The 23,688-nt window shown below is 26.5% G+C and overlaps 1 protein-coding gene and 1 long non-coding RNA gene across 5 annotated transcripts; one reads left to right on the top strand and one right to left on the bottom strand.

Moving 5' to 3' along the window:
• The first annotated feature begins 282 nt into the window (after window positions 1-282).
• LOC106691048 (DNA fragmentation factor subunit alpha) lies at window positions 283-18,115 on the top strand. Of its 3 annotated transcripts, none has more exons than XM_067050941.1 (6): window positions 283-715; window positions 782-935; window positions 2,217-2,375; window positions 4,605-4,751; window positions 6,715-6,751; window positions 18,098-18,115. In XM_067050941.1, exons 1-4 carry the CDS (start codon window positions 619-621, stop codon window positions 4,744-4,746), a joined length of 552 nt encoding a protein of 183 aa, XP_066907042.1. In that variant the 5' UTR covers window positions 283-618; the 3' UTR covers window positions 4,747-4,751; window positions 6,715-6,751; window positions 18,098-18,115. The 3 variants fall into 3 exon arrangements, with proteins under 3 accessions (XP_066907042.1, XP_014292182.1, XP_014292181.1); XM_014436696.3 differs by lacking the exon at window positions 18,098-18,115 and adding an exon at window positions 13,840-14,249; XM_014436695.2 differs by lacking the exon at window positions 18,098-18,115 and having other exon boundaries at window positions 316-333; window positions 415-715; window positions 6,715-14,249.
• On the bottom strand, window positions 16,400-23,537 carry LOC106691049 (uncharacterized). Of its 2 annotated transcripts, none has more exons than XR_010844393.1 (4): window positions 23,395-23,537; window positions 19,233-19,376; window positions 17,013-17,171; window positions 16,400-16,568 (listed from the first exon to the last, which is right to left on the bottom strand). It is a non-coding gene; the product is annotated as an uncharacterized lncRNA (long non-coding RNA). The 2 variants fall into 2 exon arrangements; XR_001344714.2 differs by lacking the exon at window positions 16,400-16,568 and adding an exon at window positions 16,618-16,942.
• Between the last annotated feature and the right edge of the window lie 151 nt (window positions 23,538-23,688).

Genomic DNA, 23,688 nt, shown 5'->3' with positions numbered 1-23,688 from the left:
TGAATAACGCTAAAAAATATAATAGTTCGTCCGAAAGAAATTATTTGTAGTATATATTCCATCTTACTTTTGGGGAGGTAAAGTGTATTAATATAGTAAAATCTACTCAAGATTTAGAATAAGATAAAGAATATTCTAAGTCTGCATTTTTTTTTTATTATTAATTTAAAAAAATAGTACCATATCATTTCATTTTAATTTAATTTAATCGATGTAAAATAACTTTAAGTGAAGATTGTAGTTTTATCGTGTGCAAGTAGGCGCGCTGCTGTAGGCTGATAAGCTCTATAACCTACCGTAATCTATCTGTCAACTGAGAACCCGGCTTTATAAGTTTGTTGAAGTTTTTGTTATTGTTTTCTTACTTCGTCGACAATTTACATTAGTGTTGTGCATTATATAATGGTTTTTCAGCTTTAGTTGATCACTGAGAGATATTTAACACTGTTTTCCTTGTATCGATTTTCTTAAATTGGGACAAGAGGTGAACTCCCGCCCTAATTCACCAGACAGTCTCACCTACATCACCGCGCTATATAAGGCCGCGATTCCTCTCTTATCTGCTCAGTCTGCTGCCGGCTCTTGTTTGTGTCAGGTAGTTTATCAAATCACTTAAACATGGAAACTGAAGGATTTCCTTACAAAATTGTTGATGTCGGACGTGAGAAAAAATTTGGTATTGTTGCTTGTTCTCTTCATGACTTGGTACATCGAGGTAAGTTCACAACTTTATTTCCTGTTTCATTTATAAAACAAAATATGAATTTCTATTCAATTACAGCTTGTGAGAAGCTCAACTTATCTGGAAGCATTAAAGTGGTACTGGAACAGGATGGGACTGAAGTGGATGAGGAAGAATATTTCAGCACACTTGAAAAAAATACAATTCTGATGCTTCTCACCTCAGATCAGAACTGGGCTCCACCAGGAAGAAAGTGAGCAATGATTTTAAATTTATCTTGAGTACATTGTCCAAATAACTTATTAAATGTAATGTTTGGTGTTCACTTCAAAATTTATGCAGATCATTCCTAACCTCTCATTAAATTGCAATCATTCATCTTGCAAGTTAAACCTATGATAATGCAGTAAAATAATATAATTTTAATCCTCTCATTTTAATTTAATTTATATTGGTATTACAAGTATAGATTACCTTTTATATGTATATAATGATACTTTTGGATTGAGAATTGTATCATCAATCAATTGTGAGGGAAGCAGTGCTGTGATTAAAGGGCTTCTTACTTCCATGCTCGGGTGCGCGATAATTTATCTCCTATCTATTATCCTTCGATCAACTCAGGTATTTGAAAACCCCCTGGTCCATGAAAGGGTTCAAATAAAAATCTAGTGGACGAGTGTGATCCTGACTGAATCAAGAAATAGTACTTCCTTATAATGTAGTGGTATAAGTTTATTTTCAGGTAACATACAATAAATATTGACCTATATCTTTAATTTACATTAAAATAAAAAATATGTTTATCTGCAAAACTAGTATTTGTTTACCTCTATGAATTGACCCAAATGGTTCCGTTAATCTGTGTTTGGTTTTGGGTGATAATTTTACATATTATTTTTATATACAGCTTTGGTGGTTGATAATTTTAATTTATGGTTTTTCCCATTCTTACCTCCTGAATTTTCTCCCTCATCCTTTGAGAAACGACCAGAAAAATTCATGATAAATGGAAACCACTATAATTGAATATTTATGTTTTAATTAAATTCCTTTATTTTCTTAATTTTAACATTCATTATACATGTTTAGCCTTATACATTTAACAAAAAGAATTTATAAAGTTTATGATGTTTTTATTTTCTCCATTTCAACTAAAGATGATGAATAGTTTTAAAACGTGATACACTTGAATCCTTCCTAAATTGAACAACTATTAATTATAATTTTGTTGCTTGGTAACCAATTATTTTTCTTTAATTTTGTAAATGCAAAATATTCTTCTAAGTAATCTATGTCTATGGAACATTGTTTTTTCTTTCGGAAATTAATAAAATAATTATTGTATTACTAGTGGCAGATTTCAATTTTTCATTAACAGTTTTCTTCCAATATGTTTGATGTAGATTAAAATATTTTTTTATATCATGTTTATTATTAAGTTTATTAAATTGAAGTCTTTTATTTATAAAAGGATAAGATATCCTCAAATTTTGTAAAGTTGTAATAAATAAATTTATGATTTTGGTAATAGGAGGCCAGCAGATGAAACTGATGCTAGTGGTAGAGGCTTAGAAGGACTTCTGTCTCGCCTGCAAAGTGATATTGGACATGTCTCCTTGTTAGGTGGTTGTGAACTTGAACTTCTTTCCGACATGGATCCTGATTCGCTCACAGATATTGTTCCTGATCGGTACTATTTGTTTATATCAGTAGTTTTTTTGTATAGAATAGTATTTAGTCATCTTTTTATTCTGCACTTCAGATCTTAGTATTATTACTATCAGTTAAATATTTTACTTGTTTAAATAATATTTCTGTCATGCCAAATGCTGAACTTCAGACTTCTATTTTATGACCACATTCAGTTCATAAAACATTGAGCACAATTAATTCTTAGCATCGTACTAAAAGAAGGAGATCAGGGCCAAAACTGGAAAACTATGGACAATATTCAAAACAAATTTTTTATAATTCTTGAAGTTAATAGCCTTTGACCACTTACATGATGGGCAGATAAATGATATGTTATTTATTATTGTAATTATTAAACTAATAACTGTTATTAATTTTTTAATAATTCATGTAACAGTGAATGCTGTATAATTTATTTAGATTGACGATCACTTATACTATTCAATGGGAAAAAAGTTGGGGCTATTTTAGAAAATTGTTTATGAATATGCTTTAATATACTATATTATTCAATTTAAATGTTTCAACATGACCTATATACGTACTATAGTATTGAAGACAGACTTTATGATTTGAGGAATTAATTAATACATGCTTCATTCACCGGAATGGTGAAAAAATATTGATACCATCAAATTCAGGTTTAGAGCATTATGCTGCTCTAATTTTAACCTCCTAAGATATAACTCGTTCCCGATTTACCCATATAAACTTCTATTTATATTTGTAGCGAGTAAACTTTTTCTAGATATTCTCAACCACCAGACATTCAATTGCCTCTGTGTTCAGGTTATTGTCATAGTAAAGGCTGACTAACTTTGCTTTGATTAAAGGCTCTATTTATTTTTATTGTTACAGTCATTCGTGATTTCTTTTGTAATTTACCCTGAGCATCATGGTAATTTTTATATGCCTCATATCCTTCAAAAGCTTAAGTAATTGGATTTTACTAGTTGTTTTGGATTAAGATCATGTAGTTTCAGGTTATGTTTATTTGATATTTATCTTGCTACTTATAAAATAAGCTTATAAAGTTTTAATGTTGATAGAATTGTAGAATGACAGAATTGTAACAAGAAGTATAAAAAAGAAAAAAAAAACGAATTTGTCTTGAAAATTCTAACAATAAATAAAAAAAAGCATTTTCACAATTTGTAAAATAAGAGTAACCTTATAAATAATTTTTAATGAGACAAATATGATAAGAAAATTTTTGAATTATAGTTATGCTTAAATAGAATAATTAAGTAAAAGTAAACCAACTTTATAAATATCTCATATTTTCTTATTATATATGTGTTATATTATTATATTTTATAGAATAGATAAGTTAAGTAAAGTCAAAATAACTTTATAAAGGAAACATATTTTCACAGTAATTTGACATAATAATTAATTTATAATTAAATAATTGCTTAGATAAAACAGGTAATGCATAATTTTATATTAAATGTAAATTTTTATTAATGTTCTAGTATATCCAGTAGATAGTACGTACTTTTTCCTAAACAAATGGCCCACAAATTTAGTTCTATAATTGTAATTTTATACATTCATATCTTATTTTGTGATTTTTGTCCTTTATAGAGGAGTAATCAGTTCTACTGGGGAATAGCATTGTTGTCCGTGTTCAGAGTGGAGGGATTTTGTAACAGAGAAGTTCAAATGTATTAAATTTGTATCTTGTTGGCTGGGATCTCACCAAAAATGTTCATATGGAGGGGCGTCTGTTTGGAGAAGTTCCATTGTATTTGAAAAGGCCCGCTTAGATTTCTGGTTCCATTTCTAAATATTCCAGATGGTTTCACACTGAAATAAATTGTGTCCAAGGATTCTTTTGAATTTCATTTCAAAATATAGAAATGTGTGTGATCGTTAAGGAAATCCATGTTATCCAGAGTGTCAAAAATCTTGATTTTTATATCCTTTAATTCATACCTGCCAGAATCCTTATGGAATTCTTAATTCATCAGTTGGTCTTGAAGTACCTTTAGTTTCCAGACATATCTGAGGAACAGATATGTTTCCCATTGGTGCATCTAGTAATTTATACATTATTCTGTTAGTCATATTAATTTATGACCGCAATCAATTTTTATTATAAAAGAAGAACTAAATTACAACCAGTCCATGAACTGTTAATTTTTAATTTTGCATCATATTGTTATAATGGTAAAAGTTGAAAATATTGTATCAAGATATATAAGTTTCTTCTTCCTGTTTTCAGCGTATTTTTGGATCAAATAAAGGAAGCTTCAGGTCGCATTTTATCTGATAAAAGGCAAGCACAAGAAGCAATGGATCTGTTGAAATTATACCACAATGCACAAACAATCAAAGAAGGAAAGAAAAGTACTTTGGCACAGTAAATTTTGTAAGTTTCCAATATTTTATATGCAGTTTTTGTATGATTATCAACATATAGAAACAGTTAATTTAAATAAATGATAGTTATTAATTAGAAAATAGTCAATATAATCAATAAAATTAAAATGCTTGAACAAATTCTAATGTGATGCATATTTGTTATTGTTATTTGTATACATTATTTTGTTTGTTTTTTAAGAATTTTATATTTTTCTGGACAGTTACTTTTTGGATATGAGGAAATAATTTTGATTACTTTTATACTAACAATAATATTTCAATTAACAATTCATACAACAGTTCTTAAGAAGTTGTTGAAGTATTTTCCTAAAGAAATAATCACACAACATTAGTGAAAAATAAGTACAGCCAATCAGTTAACTTTTAATTGTTCATTAGAATCTCAACTATATTTTATTCAGATTATTCATCATTATTTTAACATTCTGTTCCAAGTTTTAACAATAGTGAGGAAATACAGAACTCTATCAAAGGCATTTACATTTTGGAGAAAATCCTGCACCAATTTTTGTGAAATTAATGGTACCAGAAAGATTTGGCATTTGTTTACACAGGATAATAATTTCTGTGAACTTTTCTTTCTGAAAAATATATATACATTTCGTATTATGGAAGTACAGTATGAACAGCAGGCGCCGTTGTGTTTTATTTTTTTTTTTAGAAGTCAGTAATTCCTCTCATGGAATAAGGAAATATAAAAATAAAAACAAATCACTTCATGATCTACATCTTAGCATGTACAGAGTATGAGAAATGGGTAATTAGAAAGCCTAAATACTGCATGTTATTACAGTTCTGGCTACTTCTAAGTTACATAAAAAAAAAGAGTATTTCTTTAAAACAAGATGAGAGAAATAATAAATAATTAAACATAAATAATATAAGAGAAATGTATTGAACATTAATGGATTACATATGTTTTGAACTCATAATGACTGATATTAGTGATAAAAATAACTTAATCATACCAGCAGACATTTTGAATAAACTTTTTAAAAAATTCACCATAGGACTTTACGATTAATAGAAGAACTCAGCAAGTCAAAATAGCTATCAGAAAATTTAAATCTCATAATGAATCTGGAATCGACAAGATCATCCGTAGTGAAACCATCAAGAACTAAGAACGGATTCTAGTTATTACTAGGGAATTTCACTCATTACTGTACATTTGTTTGACATCTCGACATTTGATTATTAAATTAACTTTTTTTTTTTTTTTATTTTAATAAAAACAAGGATCATAGATCAAACTTCATTAGTGTATTTTAGTATAATTCTGTTTTGCTAAACAATACTCGGACAAATCATATACTGGGGAGGGGAACAGTATTTTCACTGTTGAAATATATGTATTAGACAGTATTGCGTTTTTGTTATAATCTATAGACTGCCTTAAAATTGCATTAATTCTAATTAGCTAAATATTCTGTGACCATCAATTTGGTTTTAGACATAATTGTTTGAAATTATATTTCAATAAATAAGGAATACAAAATAAAAATTTGGTTCTGTCTCTATATTTCCATTTGTAGTCAAGTCCACATTCAGACAGGATTTCTTTATAATCCTGTTATTTCTATGTTAAGGATTAAAGAATCTGGATACAGCTTTATTTCAAAAACTACTTTCTCCACAGATTTTACTCTCAAATGACAAACCACTATTAATGTTAAAATGTATGTAATTATCTATCCAATAGAAATATGCAAAATGGATAATTTCCAGGAAATGGATTTCCAAAAAAAAAAGTAATATAAGTTAATGTGAAAAAGAAACAAAAATATAAGTAGAAGCTATACTGTATTATGGCATTTTTTTAAAAAAAATTATTATTATGTAAATCTAAACTTGATAATTTTTATAAATCGATCCAGCAATTTTGATAAAAGTGTTAACTTTAAATCCATCTTATAAATCACTATTTCAACATTTCTATGACTTTTCAGGATACTTCAAGAAGACTCCATATGGATTTCCACAAAGGTCAGACTCATTTAAATTTGAGCTTAATTGTTATTGTTTTTGAATTATATAATAATATATAGGTATATTGTTAATTTAGTTCGGTACTGTTACAAGCCAAAACCAATAGTCATTTATTTTGGAAATAAGAAATTTGTTAATAATTTGAGCATTAGGACCTCACATAATCTAGTTACCAACTAAAGTAAAATAAGTTTAGAACCCACTATACAACATGTTTATTTACTAATTTAAGAAAAAATTTAGGGTACTTTAATATAATTTAATTTAATATTGTATTATATAATCTAATATTAATAATGAAAGAAGTTGATTGTGTTTGTTAGCATGGTATGGTTTTCACATAAAAGATTTTGTATTATGGTGGGAATCTAAAGTGTACTGTAATTTTTTGTTTGAAATATCAAAAATCGAAGCACTTTCCTTATTTCTTCGACCAAAAATTAAGATGTTGGCATATTGCCTACTACCTTAATAATTAATAGTATAGTAACAATAATTTAATAATAATGTACCTGAATAAAATCAAAGTCAAATAAGTAATATAAATTCTAGTGATACTTCTTTCATTTTTCTCTCAATTTTTTAAATTGTTTGCACTAATTCGCCAAAATCAGAGTTTTAAAATTTATTTATTTCTGTTATACAATGCATACAATAGTATCATAGATTGAAATTTAAGGAAAATGCTTAATGTTATTACTTTTTAAAATTATGATTGTCTGTTTGATATTCATTTAAAAGCTAATGAACCCCAAAGCCTGGAATTTCATGTGAGGAACATTAAAAATATATTTAATGTAATAATTATACTCTATTTCAAAATTGTTTCTAAAATATGCTTTTCAAGATTATTTTTTTTATGCGTTAGTTTAAAATTTCATTTCATGGATTTTAAATTCCTTTAAAAAAGTAGCTTCATGTGGAAGATTGTAAATATTTCATAATTATCAAAATCGTTCCCCTTTGAAAAAAATTAAGAACTTAATAAACGAACATTTGACACCATTCGCGGTTAGAAAAAAAAAAAAAAAGTAAATATTTCTATACATTTGTAATAATTATCGACTGTAAATTAATATTAACTAACTTCATCTGTTATAGTATTAATAGCCTTAGTAATTGAGTCTACTAAATTATTCCAATTCTGTTTTTGTAACATCGACATCTTCTCTTTTGCCACACTCATACACAAAATTATTTACTATCATATTTCTTCTCGTAATATTGCCCTTTGATAATAGAGCTTGAAAGTGAATCGTTAAGGTTCTTCAGCCACATCTCTATGCTGGAAATATTTAATTTTTATAGATATTTCACTCCTCATATTGTTCTGTCATTCCTTTAAAAACAGATTTAGTTGTCAGTTTTCCAATTTATTTGTCTAGCGTCCAGATTAGGGTTGATCAGCTCATTGTATCTTATGAGACAAAAAATATATATATAGGTATTTTATTTTTTCATTCTAATGTTTCATGTTTATGTGAATAAATAAGGATAAATTTATCTTAAGTCATAAAATAAAACCCAAATTAGAACTCTAAATAAAAATTTAAAAAATCATTCTAATGTTGCCAATATTTTGTTTTTCCTAACTCCATGAACTGAATACTATTCCATAAAAAAAATGTTTTATTAACTATTTTATTTTAATGAGAATGTTTGGTGTGTTGTTTAGCTTTAATGGACAGTAATACATGTTTTATTGTTTCATTTTTTTAATCACTAAAGTTTTTTTTTCTATTTTTCTTGAAAGTAAATATATATCCAAATACATTAGATATGTATATGTATTTTTTTCTTTACTCAGTTATAGTTATTTTGTTTCATCTATACATAACTTTGCATTTACTTAGATTCTATATTTTATTAATAACTCCCAATATTTGTAATTAATTTCTGCTCATGAAGGTATTTTATCTTTTGATTCATATCAAGAAGTATATTTCTTGCTCAACTAAGGTTCTAGTAATTTATCCCTTAATTATGTTTCATTTACGTAATATGCATTAATTAAACCTTAATGTGTCAATTATATTTAAAGTTCCATGTATTTTATACTCTCCTTAGGTATGGACCTTTGATTTTCTACTCTTTTTCATTTTTATAAAATTTGCAATGATATTTTCAATTCTAACTATGAACTTGTTAGGGTAAATTAATAATTAATGCTTTATTATAAGTAGTTAGTATAACTATTAATTAAGACTTAGTTACATGTAAACAGCTAATCAGTTTTATATAACTTTTGTAATAATCATTGGTTAATTTTTCCTTGGATCTTGTTAACTTTTTCATTTTTGAATGGTGTGTCAACTTTAATAATAGAAAACAAAAGTTTCAAAGTAAAATGTTGACTATTATTAAATACACACTAAATTTTCTTTCCTTTTAAAGGGATGTAAAAGAGGATATAGATATTGAACTGGATCCTCATACGAGATATGAATATAGTTATAGGTATTAGGCAAGTTGTATTCCTCTTCTTTCTCAACTTTGATTTTTTCTTGATATATCAAAATTATTTTAGTTAAGAAATTTATACTGAATAATATTAATTTTTACTAAATGAGCTATATTCTTACCGAATTCATGAGTAAAGACTAGATTTATGAACAGCAAAAAAGGATAAAAAAAAACCGTGATATTCACAGGAAAAAAAATACTCTCATATGTGTGATGAAATATGCATAATAAATGTCAAAAACATTGGGAAATATAATAATAATTTATAGTATTAAGGAGGGAAAAAATTTAAGTAAATCGAATAACAAATTACATTCTCTTATTTTTACATTTATTATATAATTTTTTTAAAATTAAAGTTCTAAAAAGATCTCAGTAAACTAACTAACAGAATAGAATATGAAATTCCAAAGGAGAGTAGAAAGAGGATTTTTTAAGAAAATTAATCAAAAGTAGTTCTAATAAGTTTATTAAAATTACAATGCTACAAATTATTTTCTATGAATACTCAACTATATATATATATTTAATCATTTAATTTTTTAATTAAAATATTTTAAAATCCAACAATAAAAATTATTTTAAAGCACTATTTTTTGTAATCATGATTATCAAGATACTGGATTGAAGTTCTACTTTTTTCTTTGTTATGATTATAAACTATTTTTATTTATCACCGATTATTTTAATTATCGATGATTTTTTCAAGATAAACCCTTATTCCTGTTTATTTTATAAATAGAACCTTAAGATTTTGTTACAAATAAAAAAAAAAAGCTATCAATACAGCTTATAAAAAATGTTGGTGGGTTAATGCCGTTAACATATACAGTATATTGTTAACATATGTTGACAACAATTAGTTGAAAATAAATATCTTGCATTGAACATATATTCGAAAATAGTTGTTATTTATTTTCTATTTTATGTGGGAGAAACATTATTTTAACAATAATATTGGCCAAATATACAATAACCCTTCAAATATGCATTATAAAATTTAATTTAATGTATTAAAATTCCATTCCAAATGCATTGATTTGTGATTGATATGATTTGATATTCAATGATTGTGGTCGAAAAGCATACAAAAAAATATATTCTTTTAATCTGGTCTTTATTCATGAGCTAAGTTAATATTTATATTATAAATCATTAATATACAGCTCTAAGTAACTAATTAGGTTTTGATATTTTAATTAATCACTGAGAATTGCTTTTCCCCACAACATTATAGCTTTGACCATTGACATTATATATAACCGGGTTGGCCAACTTCAGTGTGTTTAGGATCGACTTTTTTGTTCTTAAGATTGTATTGTGATCTACCTGTTAGAATCTTGAATTTTTTTTTTAATACTAAAAGTTGTGTATTATAAGAGTATAATTTATTATACCACCATATTTATCATGGTGAACCGAAAAGCAGCTAAAAACAAAATTAAAATAATAGAATGGGAGCCTTGTGTCTACATTTCCCCAACCTAGCATTGATAATTTATATTTTCATCAAAAGACGATGTAAATAAATCCTTGAGTAGAAATAAATTTTTAATCTATTGAAAAGTCGATTCACAAAATTAAAATGCCTTACTGACGGTTTTGAGCTACAACCATTGGTTTCTGCAAATCATGACATGACATTGGTTTATGATTGACTTGTTGGCCATTCCTGGTTTGTAATACTGGAAATGTCATAAGTAATTAGAAAATAATACAAGAATACATTTCTCTTGTTTTACTTTGTATGAACTTACATAATATCAAATTAATATTATGTGCTTTTAGTAAAAACCAAATATGTTTACTATTAGGTACCTGTCTTATTTTTGAATATACTTGGCAGAATATAATCTTATTGTGTTAGTTGTATCTTAATGGAATTCATAGGAAGTGTATTCCATAAGTATAGCAATATTTAAGGAGGTCAAATTAGATATCAGAAATTAGCAAAAAAATCATAAAGATAATGATCCAATTCTCTCCAGAAAATAAGAAAATTGACAATATTTTTAAATTTATTTGAGTCACATTTTTTTATTGAATAGGAAGCGATAACGAAGAAACTATTCAAAATGATTCTAGATTGCAGGCTGGTAAACTAGATAAAATTTTCTTTAAAAACAAGTAACTTTCTCTTTTTTAAAACCTTTTCAAGGGGACTATCACACGCTATATATCGAAGTTCAGTTCTTGTAAAATATCCAATTATCCATTTTTTTTTTTTTTTTTTTTAATCAGGCATCTAGTGGACTATAGATTTTCCACTTTTAGAAAAACATCCTTGTTTAATAATCTTTAAGCCCATATTAATCGTATGCTTATCTCAGCTTATTCTGGAACTGACCTCATCTTAATAAATATGAACTTGAAGCTTGTTAAACAAGGAAATTTTTGCAAAAGTGGAAAGTCTGTTGTCCAGTAGGAGGCTGACTACAAAAAAAATCATTAATGATTCAGGATTTTACAAAAACAAAGGGAGTTAGAGCGTCATCTCAGAAACTTCATGTCTGAACTGTACTGGTTTGATTCTGGGTAGGTTCACTTTTATTTCATGGCAGTCACACGGAATAAAAAATTCCCATTCTAGTTAAAATAGTTGGTTACCTATAGGATAAATCCCCTTTTCCTCTCTATTCTGCGAATCTCAGTAATGACCAAGGGGTAAGAAAAATAAAAAGGGTTTGACAAAGACAAATATTTGTTTTTTCTATTTTACTGTGTTGCAATTAATTAATTAATAATAATTAGCTGATGAAAATAATTTTTAGTGATTGCTTCCTATTGAAAAAAAAAAAAGAAGAAAGAAATGTGAATTGCTGAAAAATATGTCAAATTTCTCCTTTTCTGTAGTTAATCATCCATCGTCCATATTGACTTTTTTTCTTGCTTTTGAGGTCTACTTAAACTTCCTTAAATATTGCTAAATAAACGGGACACCCTGCGTACATAAAATTAATGGATGTATCCTTTATCCTCATAAAGAATATATAGTTTCAACTAGCTCATACTAACTTTTTTGGCCCTATCCTTTTATTTCGAAATCCTTGTAGGATCAAATTTCGATGCAGATTGCCACAATAAATCCCTTCTTGTGTATGTCCAAGTCTACATCATTTCCTTTCTGTCATTTGTTTCTCTATTATTGTTTATTGAAGGTAAGGTTATTTCCACTTACCCTCTTGCCTTTTGATTTGTTTTATCTAAAACTCCTTTTGCCTTTTTTTAATATTTCTGCTCATTGCACAGCTGTATTACCATAACAATGATGCAATAAAAAATTATTTTAATTAGGTCTAGATTTTTGTCTTAATTTGGTTACGATTAATATTTCAGATTTGTTGAGAATACAACTGAATACTTTTACCTTTCCCACTTGAGTGTTGAGCAGAGCTTTGTTTTGGGCACTTACTTTTTCTTTACTATTATTGTTTTTACCACAATTATAAAAATCTATCAATTCTAATACTAGATGGAGAAATTTCTCTGACTTAGTTACAAAAAAAAATTAACTAAACCTTTCCCATCAATAAATTATGTACTTTTTAATTTCTTTTTTTCTTCTTTTTGTTTGAAAAAATTGCATTGTCAAATCAGTTTCATTTGTTTGTTTTTTCTTTATTATTTTTTATATTAAGCTCAAAATTAAAATTAAATTTACATTTAATTGAAGTGTTTATGATTTGTAACCCCCCTACAAATTATATTATAACTCTTATAATGAGGTGTAGATAGTTGACCGTAGAGTAATGCTTGGAGAAGTTTGTCGGGGGTGCGGTCAGCAAAGAACAACATAAATAAACAAAACCTTATTTATTTATTTATGTTGTTCTTTGCTGACCGCACCCCCCGACAAACTTCTCCAAGTATAACTCTTATAATTGTTTAATTTATAATTTAGTTTTATTTTAATAATTTATTATTGTTATAATAATTCTCTTTAATGCATCATATTACCTTCTAAAAATTAATATAGTGCTGATAACGATTTTATATACCATGTGTGTGTATATATTATTTTTTATGTTTTTTTATTTTCAACTTTTTGTGGATAGTAAATATTAAGTCACAGTACTGCCTAGTGTCCTAGTGAAACCTTTCGTGAGGGATAATGACGATGGAGTGCTGTGAATTTGAATAAATTTTCATACAGTGGAATTTTTTTTTATATTCAACAAAATTTAAATTCTTTCAGAAGTCTGTTAATCAATTGTTAATAAACACGCTGAATTAGATGATGGTATTATATGTTATTGGTTTGTTAATAGTCAAAGTTATGAAATAACAAAATTATATTTATAATTCTAGTTCATATTCCAACAGTTTTATATTTTAAATTACAATTTGAAAGTAAAAGTTGTTTAAATATTTGGAATATGATTCAATAGGGAAAAAATTGGTTCTTATCTATTTAATTTTTTATTTTTTTTTTTTTACAAAATTATATTGATATCCGTATCCTATTATTTAAAATTATTTAATCATTACTAAGTAATATAGTATTATAATTATATATAATATATTCTATGTTAAAATTATTTATTGAAATTGTTATTGTTATTTTAATATGTTAATATTAAACCTTCTTATGTGTTTGTATATATTTATTTTTATTATGAAAGGTAAAAGAATTAATTGGACACCATAACATCATCATCATACCATCACATCTTCATAAACTTTTTCCAATACTTTGAATTACCCTTTTCACCCACCACTGCCATTTGCAAAGAGACTGAGGCTATACAAGGTAAATGGTTTTGTTAGGTTTAATATTAGTAAAAGGATAATGTTTGTTTTGGAAGGTATTGGATTGTATTTTGCTCAAATTTTTATGTAAACTGTGGAAGAAATGAATTATCAAAAGAATAGTGAACAAAATCAAAGAGAATTGTAAACTTTTGTTATCCCTTATTGTTTTATTTATTTGTTTGTTATTTACATTTGTATCCTGATTGTATTTGTATGAAACATATTTTGATTACATTGTAATATTATTTATAACCATTAGAATAAAATTAGTCAGCAGATATTTATTTTATTCTTTCCTGATTCCATGTTATAAACATCTCTAAATTATTATCGTATGCCTGCTATTAATTTTTAAGAAGGTAGCTAAAAATAAAAAGTTGTGGTTGAAACTAATAGCTAAAATCCCCATGTATATGATATTTATTTATCAATTATTCATTCATGAATAAGGGTTGTGTCCATGGCAATGTTAGCTATTGGTTTCAACTATTGCCCATCTCTGGAGGTGGGGAGCTTGCTAGTTTCTCCATTTCAAATAATATTTACTTGTCTATACAGTTCTTAAATTTCCAAACATTTAAAGTTATCTTTAATATAAAATTTACGAACCTATCATTCAATAGAAATTAATTATTACTGACTCAGAGTTTCAAAGTTAATATGTCAACTTTGTAATATAGGCCCTGAGTATGAGGATTGAATATCAAAACATAGTTGCATAAAAAATAATTTAAAATATTTGTAATGTTGTTGCTTATCCTTGAAAATAATATATTTTAAATTAATAACTATTTAACCTCATGAATAAATAAAGAAATGCTTCACTCTATTTATCTTGGAATGTTGTAATTAATAGTATTCCTCCTTCATTAAATTCTCCTCATAGAGAAAATTAATTACAGTCAAAATTCAATATTTTGAAGTTAAGCCCATTCCTCGATACATTCTCCAAGTAAGAGACAATGCTATAACTTAAAATGAAAATTGCGATAGGAGAACCCTTAGACTCGGTAAGTCAAAGTCAGAGTTTCTTGAGACTATAACTTGAAGTTCCTACAAATCTAATTTCTTCCTAAGAAGATTTAGGCTTGCATATTTTGACATTTTACTATGCTTATCCTTTCTCTTAACTTCACAAAATTAAACCGTTATTGTTTTCCTTTTTAGTTACTGGGTTACTTAAGATTTTGAATTGTGTCTAAAAGGCAAGCTAATCTGTTGAGAAGTTTTCATCTTTTAACCTGCCTTTTAGAAAAATAAATTTATTTTCGCCTAACTTAATTACTCAAAAATTCAATAACTAAAGCTAAATAATTCAATAAGTCAAGCTCTCTTCAACTGACTTATCGAGTTTTAATTATATTATTTGTATAACTCCAAATATTATTCAAGTAATTAAGTAAGATTAATTATGATTTTCTCTTTTGAAGAGATGGGAAGCTGAGTATTTAGACAGGTAATGTGAGACAGAATACCTTCCAAAAATTTATTTATTAAATTTATGAAGAATAAATTTTAAAACATTCCTATAGGCATGTATGGGACAATGGTATTAGAAGTCTAATCTATAAAATTGATATATACAATTTAATTTCTTGTTTGAGACAGGTTATGAATTATAATAAAAAATATCCATATAGACTCCGTTGTTTATTTTCTTATAATTCACATTTCGGCCATTTTCAAGGATCTTATTTATAATATCACAACTAACATTGTTATTAAAATGTTAGAGGCTCTTCTGGCTTTTTCAAAATTTATCTTAGTCAACAACCTATTATTATCCAATTTAACTTTTTCTAATCTATTCAGTTTACACATGTTTATTACAATCTAACAATTGATAAAATTAATGAAACGAATCATTGATAAATTAATAGATTGTAATAGACAGTGTAAAATAAATAAGAATTATAAATAGTGAAAGTGGATAATAATAGATTGTTGACAAAGGCAGAATTGCCTCCAACATTTTAATAACAATATTAGCTGTGATATAAATAAGATCCTTGAGAATGGCCGTAGAGTATAGAAGTTATAAATAAAATAAACAGTGTGAGACTATATGGATATTTTTTATTATAACTATACAATTAGATTATAGTATAATCAGTTCTAAGGATTTACTGGTGAGAAAACTTTGAGATCAGTAAAACCAAATAAAAATGTCTACTATTTTAACCTTAATGTTTGTATTTTTAAATGTACCTAAAGAAAATGTTATTTATTTAATATTGCAGTAAATTGGTCTAATAAGTTTAAAATGTTTTATATCAATATATATCTAACCTTTATATTGAGTTTATATGTATATATTGTTTTTTACCTAATTTGAGTCAACTTAATTTTAGATTTTTTTCTTTTATACATTCCATATTAACTAGTGATATCTTTGTTCCGACCGGGACAGGAAAATGAGGTTCTACTATGTACTATTTATAATTTGTGTATTTTATCCTGAATATTTGATATCATTCATATAATATATGAAATCCTGGTGTTTATCTTCTCTGTAGAAATGCTGAGGAAGTAAATTGGTTACTTGTTCACTAAGATCATTGAATCCCATTATTTATCTGATATCATTTTGAATGGGCATCTTCATAAGATGTTGGTTTTGAGATAAAATAAAAAAAAAAACAGAATAATTACAAATGGCATTATGCCCATCAATTATTTATTTTTTAGTTAGTAAATGGAGAAATAAATTCTTAGGATATATATTGCTTTCTTATAATAATTAAGAATTAGATTCAGTATTTTTTTTTTAAGAATAAAAATATGATTTATTATTAACAAATACAGAAAGAAGAAACTAATCCAAAACAAAAACTATTAAATGTTTATGATACATTGTATGGAACATCTATTATTCTCTTTTATTTGAATATCATAGAGCATCTTGACTTTAATATTTTTCATTGGTGAATTAATCAGTGATATGATTTCATGTCATAATGCTTAATTATTATTCTGAAACATAGTAAAAAAATTATCATTAAATCAACTCAACTATTATTGTTTCTCTAATTTCTTGACTTACCTAATATATAAAGTTTCTGAATCTTGGAATGTACTATGCTAATAATTCCTTCTTTTCTAATTCATTTATTGTTGATTGGATTTTGTTTGCGAGATCAGCTACTTCTTTCGGTAGACCTAGTAGTTTGCTAATATTTGAGTCACTTTTCTCTCCATCAGCCTATAGTCAAACTTTTTGTAAGTAAGTTAAAACAACTCCTGTTTCCTTAGTTTTTTGTAATTACTTTCCTTCTATGGTAAAAACGTTCATTTTTATTTAATAAAGGAGTAATGTGGTTTTAAATGAACAAGTAACAGATGCTTAATCAATAAAATATTTTAATAGTGAAATTACTAGCTTAAATTAAAAAATATTCTAGCTAATATTATTCATTAATGGGAGAGTATATTATCATTTTAATACTTGTGAAATTTATTTATTCTTTTTATTTCTTATTTATTTGTCTTCGACCTTTCAAGGTTCATTCCTTATCGTCAGGATTACATTACTTTTCTTTAATTTCATCTATATGATTATATTTTGTCCTAATTTTACTTAAAAAGTTAATCTACTTAAACTGTCTGCACTGTCACTTAACTATGGACTGATAGTATCTATTAGGGTTGAGTCCATATTTGTGATAGTGCAGACCAATGGTTCTCAACCTCTTTTTTTGCAACGGAACCCTTTTGGTACCAGTAGGAAAATGGTGGAACTCCTACATTATCATATGATAGCATTAAAGTGATTAATCTTTTCAGAAAAAGCTAAGAAAGGCTAGAATACCTACACAATAACACCTGTATAAACTTTAAAGTTAATCTAAAATGATAAGGTTCAAAACTGTGTTGTGTTAACCTGGAATGACCCACTCCTAAATTATTTCAAAGAACTCCGCAACTGATTAGGAACCACTTGTAAAGACAGTTTAAGTTGGACAATAATTATAAAGAAAAAACTAATGTAATCCTGAAGATGGTGAAATGTCAGAGGCAATTAAATAGAAATAAAGAAAATAAAAAAGATGAATTCATTTCACTATTATAAAAATAATTAAAAATTATTTATATTTTATATTAACTGAAAATCTTATTTATAATTTTTAGTTTACAGAATATTGGACCCTCCATAAAATCAATGTTTATATCTTCAATATTGACTAAATAATATAGTTCAGCACTGAATAAATGTTTAAGATCAGAGTAAATCTTAGTAAACCGTTATATTTTGTTAAACAAAAAGGTAAGAATTTTGCTATGGCAAGTAGCTAAATATATTAGTATATGAAGTGATCTTGATTGTACATCTCATTTCTAATCTCAATTCTCTCTCTTTTATTTTATTTTTTTAAGTTTTTCTCTCAGCTTATCATATCTTATACACATATAAAGTGAGTATGCTTTACACAGAAATGGTTCTTGATAATTAATATTAATTTAAGTAAATGTTAATAAATGAAAATCTGAAATATCAGTTTATACAAACTGTTGATAAGTAATCCCTAGAACAAAATTACTGGTTAGTTAGCAAAGGGTGATTACATTTATTTTATTTAAATGTAATGTAACAAAGGCTCATTTACACTTATAATTCTTTACTTGAAGCCAGTTATAAGAACTCCACTCTTTTAAGTAAAGTAAACTGAAGAGTTAAAGTATAACCTCCTTCATTACATTATAACAGTAGAGATAATTCAGGTCCTTGTATTTTTGAATTAGATTAGAATTTGTTCCTTTGCATATGAAAGACAGATAAAAACAGTGCAATTAAACTATTAAACTTAACTACCAAATGTTGATATCTTCTCAGACTGCTAAATGTTTTTGGTTTAAGTATGTATCCATAATTTAATAACTGATGAGTGAGTTTTATATATGTAATTGTGTATAACTGTTTGCTGCATAATGGGAATGAATTCCAAAAATGCATTTCAAGAAAAATGGAATTTACCAAACTGGCTGCACGAAATCTCAAATTTTATGATTTCGTTTGTCTCAAGACTGTGTCTGTAGACTTAATTCTGATTGCAAAACAAACACAGATATCTATCTATACACAATATATGACATGCTTAGAGAATAAATAAGTTCAAAGAGCTTATTTTTCCATGTAAATTCCTAAATAAATTAAAAGTAGGGAGGGAAGTAGATAATTCAGAGAACACCTTTATAAAAGCCAGTTCCTTCTGAAGATGATCATGTAGTAAACACTTAAACTAAAAATTATCAAAATAAATTATACCGTATTCTTTTTAGTTGAATCTAAAAATTCTCTTAATTTTTTTGTTTCATCTGAGACTTTCTTCAGCATATCCTTTAGATTTAAGGTACCAGTTCCTGTATCAAGGTGTTCTACCTCTGAATTTGGGTTGTGTTCTCCATTGACCTTAGAACAGAATAGAAAAAGACAATAATAAATTAATTTAATTAAATTGAAATTTGTTTATTGTTAACTTTGCTTACTTAATATGAGGTGATGCTGGAGGGGGGGGGGATTGTGTCTATAACACTATTAAGTGATACTTATTTTATTGTGCCATTATTTACTAAATATTTATTTATTTTAAGATAATATTTATTTCTTGAATAAATTAGTGACTTTCATCATTTACGTGTTCTGGTGTAATTTTTTTGTCTTCTTTTGTATTTTTCATTCTGTTGGTTATTTTTTTTCTCATCAAACTGTTTTTACTTTCACTTACCAATTTCTGGAATATATAGTAAGGGAAAGTATTACAATCATGAAATATTTTGAATTCAAGTTTTCGACAGAAATACAAGTTTTAAGTGTCCCGGAGTCCAAATAATCTAAACTCGAAAAATGATCTGTATGTATGCTCATTAACAAAAAGTCATACGAAAATCAAATTACATATTTATATTCTGTTTTCGGAAATCACAAAAATAGCGACTACTTAAACATGAACGCATTAATCTTCTGAAAACTTGGGGATATATGGAGAATGGTAAGTGAAAGTTGTGTGGTGCACCCACTGCACCTGATTTTTATTTTACCATAGTTATCTTGTTTTTACTTAGCTGCGAAAAAGGTCAGGAATTGAGGGAGAAATAGTAGTACAATAAAATAAGCATCACTTATTATCCTTCTCTCCCCCTGACCCTCCCAACCATCTTCTCATAAAATGTTACTATTTGATTGTCATTTCATAATGTGATAATCTCTAACACTTTTGTTTCTGGGTTAAACCTCTGCTTGGCTACCAGTGAAGAAAATAAAGTGTTTCCTCTTACTTATCTCTTTATTTTGGGCTATTAGGTTGTAATAAATAATATATTTGGAAAACAAATCCTTAAAACAGTGGTTCCCTAACTGGGTCATGAGTTCATAGTTTATGAGTAATATCATTTATAAAAAATGTTAAAAGATGTCAATCAAGATGATGCAAGACAAGATGTCTATGCTATGTTCAACACTCATAGGCCGTTTAGACTTTGGAATAAATACATAATTTAGAAACATAAAAAATCTTTCAGTAACTTAGAAGTGATCAGTGTATTACTGGTACTAAGTTCAAGACACTTCATGGATTGTTACAGTACTTTTTATTGTTTATGTATCTATTATTAATGATTGCCTATTAAAAGTACTATATTATACAAAAAGTGCTTTAGATATTTGTTTTTTAATAAATATTTCAGTATTTAATTTGTCCTGTATTTTCTTCTTTTCGTACATACTTGACTGCTTAAAAGATAGTTATCCCTCAATTATTTTTTGGCCCTACAAGGATGCTGCAAATTTTTTTCAGCTCAACAAGGATGACATGGCGAAAAACATTTGGGACTGTTGCTATGAGGTGTAAAGACAGTACTATACATTGTAAGATCTGTAAATGGTGTAATAGTCCAAAAATAGCATAATTAAGTGCTAAATAACTCCAAAACAATGCGCCTGAAAAGATCATCTTATTTTTATGTAATACCAATCAAATTTTCAATGATATGAGACCAAATTTCTATATGTTCACTACTTTCTTATATACAAATTAATTATTTACTCCTAAAAGTCAAAACAATTTCTTAATCATATCTTTTTTTTTTGTAAAATACCATCAAAAATACTTATTCTGCAAGAATAGTAATGTAGTATGAATTTTAATTTGAAGCAGATTTTATTAACTTAAATTTCAGCACAAATAAAAAATATTTAGGTTCAAATGTTCGGTTAAAAATTACAGAACATTTTTTGCAAAAGCAAATTTTATGAGTAACTAATGGAGATTTGGATTATTATTAAGTGTATAATATAATTGTTAATCGAAATAAAAGATCAAAACAATTTTTTTTTTTTTTAAAAAAACCTTTTGAATAGTGTTTGTTTTGTGACTAACAGATCTTTTATAACAATCTATCCCATAGAAAAGTTGAATTATTTTATTTTAGTTAAAGTCAAATAATAATATATTTTAAATGAAAATATTTTAATGTTATTTTACTATTTCACATTATATCACCATTGTTTTATCAAGTTAAAAAAAAGTATAAAGGAATGTATAATTATTCATCCATATTAAATAATCACTAATTAAGAACACATATAAATAATTATAATTAAGGAACTATCCATCATTATAACTCCGATCGATAAAACAAAAAAAAAACGACAATTTATAATTAATTGAACATTAAAAGAGTAGTTCAACTAACTGCATAAAGGTAGCAGCACAAATCAAGAAAGGCAAGAAATATTAGTTCCAATTTGTGCCGCAAGATGGCAGCACTATCCAGCCAAGCATTGCCGAGTAAATCCAGGAATAAATAAATTAATTCAAATTTTGGTAACTTAAAAATAATAGTTCAAGTAACTGCATAAAGGTAGCAGCACAAATCAAGGTATATAGAAAATATTAGTTCCAATCAGCACCGCAAGAGGCCAGCACCATCCAAACATCCATTGCCGAGGTCAAATCCTAGCAGGAAAATTTTATTTTGTAACAGGAGAGTAGAAGGTTAAAGGAGTTAAATATTTAGCATAGGCATAGATGGAATTGTTGAGCTCCTGTAAACTCCTACTCTCCTTATACAAAATGAAAATTCTCGTGCTAGATTTGACTTCGACAACGCATGACTGGATAGTGCTGGCCTCTTGCGGCGTTACTTAAAACTAATATTTTCTGCCTTTCTTGATTTGTGCTGCTACCTTTTGGCAGTTAGTTAAACTATTATTTTTACGTTCTTTCAATTCAAAATTGTCATTTCATCGTGTTTTTTTTTGCTCTATCGATCTTAGTCAAAATGACTGAGATCAAAGATATATATATAGAATAAAAAGATATAGAAAATCAAAGATAAATATATTTTTCAATTATATTTATTTGTATGTGTTCTTAGTTATTAACTACTATGAATGAACAATTGTTTATTCTTTTATAATCTTGTTAACTTAAACTGTGGAAATAAAATTTGAAATAGTAAAATAACAGTAATATATTGTTATTTGTTTATGATTAAATAATTCCACTTTCCTATGAATGAATGTTGCTTTCTTGTGAATAATCCTTTATAAAATTCAAATAATATAAGAATTTGGTTCTGATTGAAATATATAAAATGTATTATTGTAGTTAACTAAAATTAACCATTACAGTGATTAACAGTCGCCTTTAACATGTTTTATGAGGACATACCCACCATAAATCACCTTTTTTTTACTTACAGTAAAATATTAAGTCATTAATAAATCATGTATAGTGGTTGAAATAAATTTTCCTCTAAATTCAAAGAGATTCAGGTACATAATTATATAACAGGTTTTAAAATAAAATGAATAAAATACAATAAAGTTTGATCAACAATATTATTGGTCCTGCATAACAATTATTTTTCTCATGGAGGAGTTATGGCCGAGTAATGATACAAAATTACTTTAATAACTGTTATCATAGTAGAAAGCCATTATATTAATTATCATGATTAATGTGATAAATACAGGGAGGCAAAAGATACAATTAATTTTGTAGGTATTAAAAAAAATAAAATAAAATAACCTTGTTCCTATGCAACCAAATACTAATCTAATAACATTAACAATCACTATTGTATTTGTTTTAATGAAAATACTATTCTAAATCTAAGTCATTCTTTCTACAAACCCTAATAGTAAAAGTTTAAATATTTATTATCCAGTGCTGGTCGAGCCCTTCCGTGAGAAACAGTTTGTCATGCATGAGCATTTCACTCAAACAACAGTTTCCGGAAATTTTTAATCTTTTGTTTCATATTTTAATTAACCCCAAGTTATTTATCACATTTGAGTAAAAAAATAAATAAAGTTAATATAGGAAAACAATTTCATAAATTCTTATAATAATTGTGTCAGGAATTATTGCTTAAATAAGTATTATATAAGCACAAAAAAATCATTCATGCAATTCACTACTTACCAAGCAAATAATAAGAAAAATTGAGACAATAATAATGCTTTTGTACATTTTTGTTCAGGATAGAGTAATAATGAAGTGTTATTGGCGAGATAATAAACTATATGGCAAGAAATCTTTCCCTAAGAGCAAAGGCCATAAAAGGTCATCATCGTTTAATTCACCAAATGATAAACTAGTCGTTCGTAAATTAAAAGACAGAATAAAATATTAAATTGACAACTGTAAAAATAGAAAAAAAAACTTTCATTATATATATATATATTAAACAGTTAACTATTTTATTTTATTTTTTTA

The sequence above is a fragment of the Halyomorpha halys genome, unplaced genomic scaffold (assembly GCF_000696795.3).
Source record: "Halyomorpha halys isolate HHAL.00 unplaced genomic scaffold, Hhal_1.1 Scaffold2048.1, whole genome shotgun sequence".
Lineage (NCBI taxonomy): Eukaryota > Metazoa > Arthropoda > Insecta > Hemiptera > Pentatomidae > Halyomorpha > Halyomorpha halys.
The sequence above is the reverse complement of the archived record's forward strand: the minus strand, read 5'-3'. Positions and strand labels throughout refer to the sequence as shown.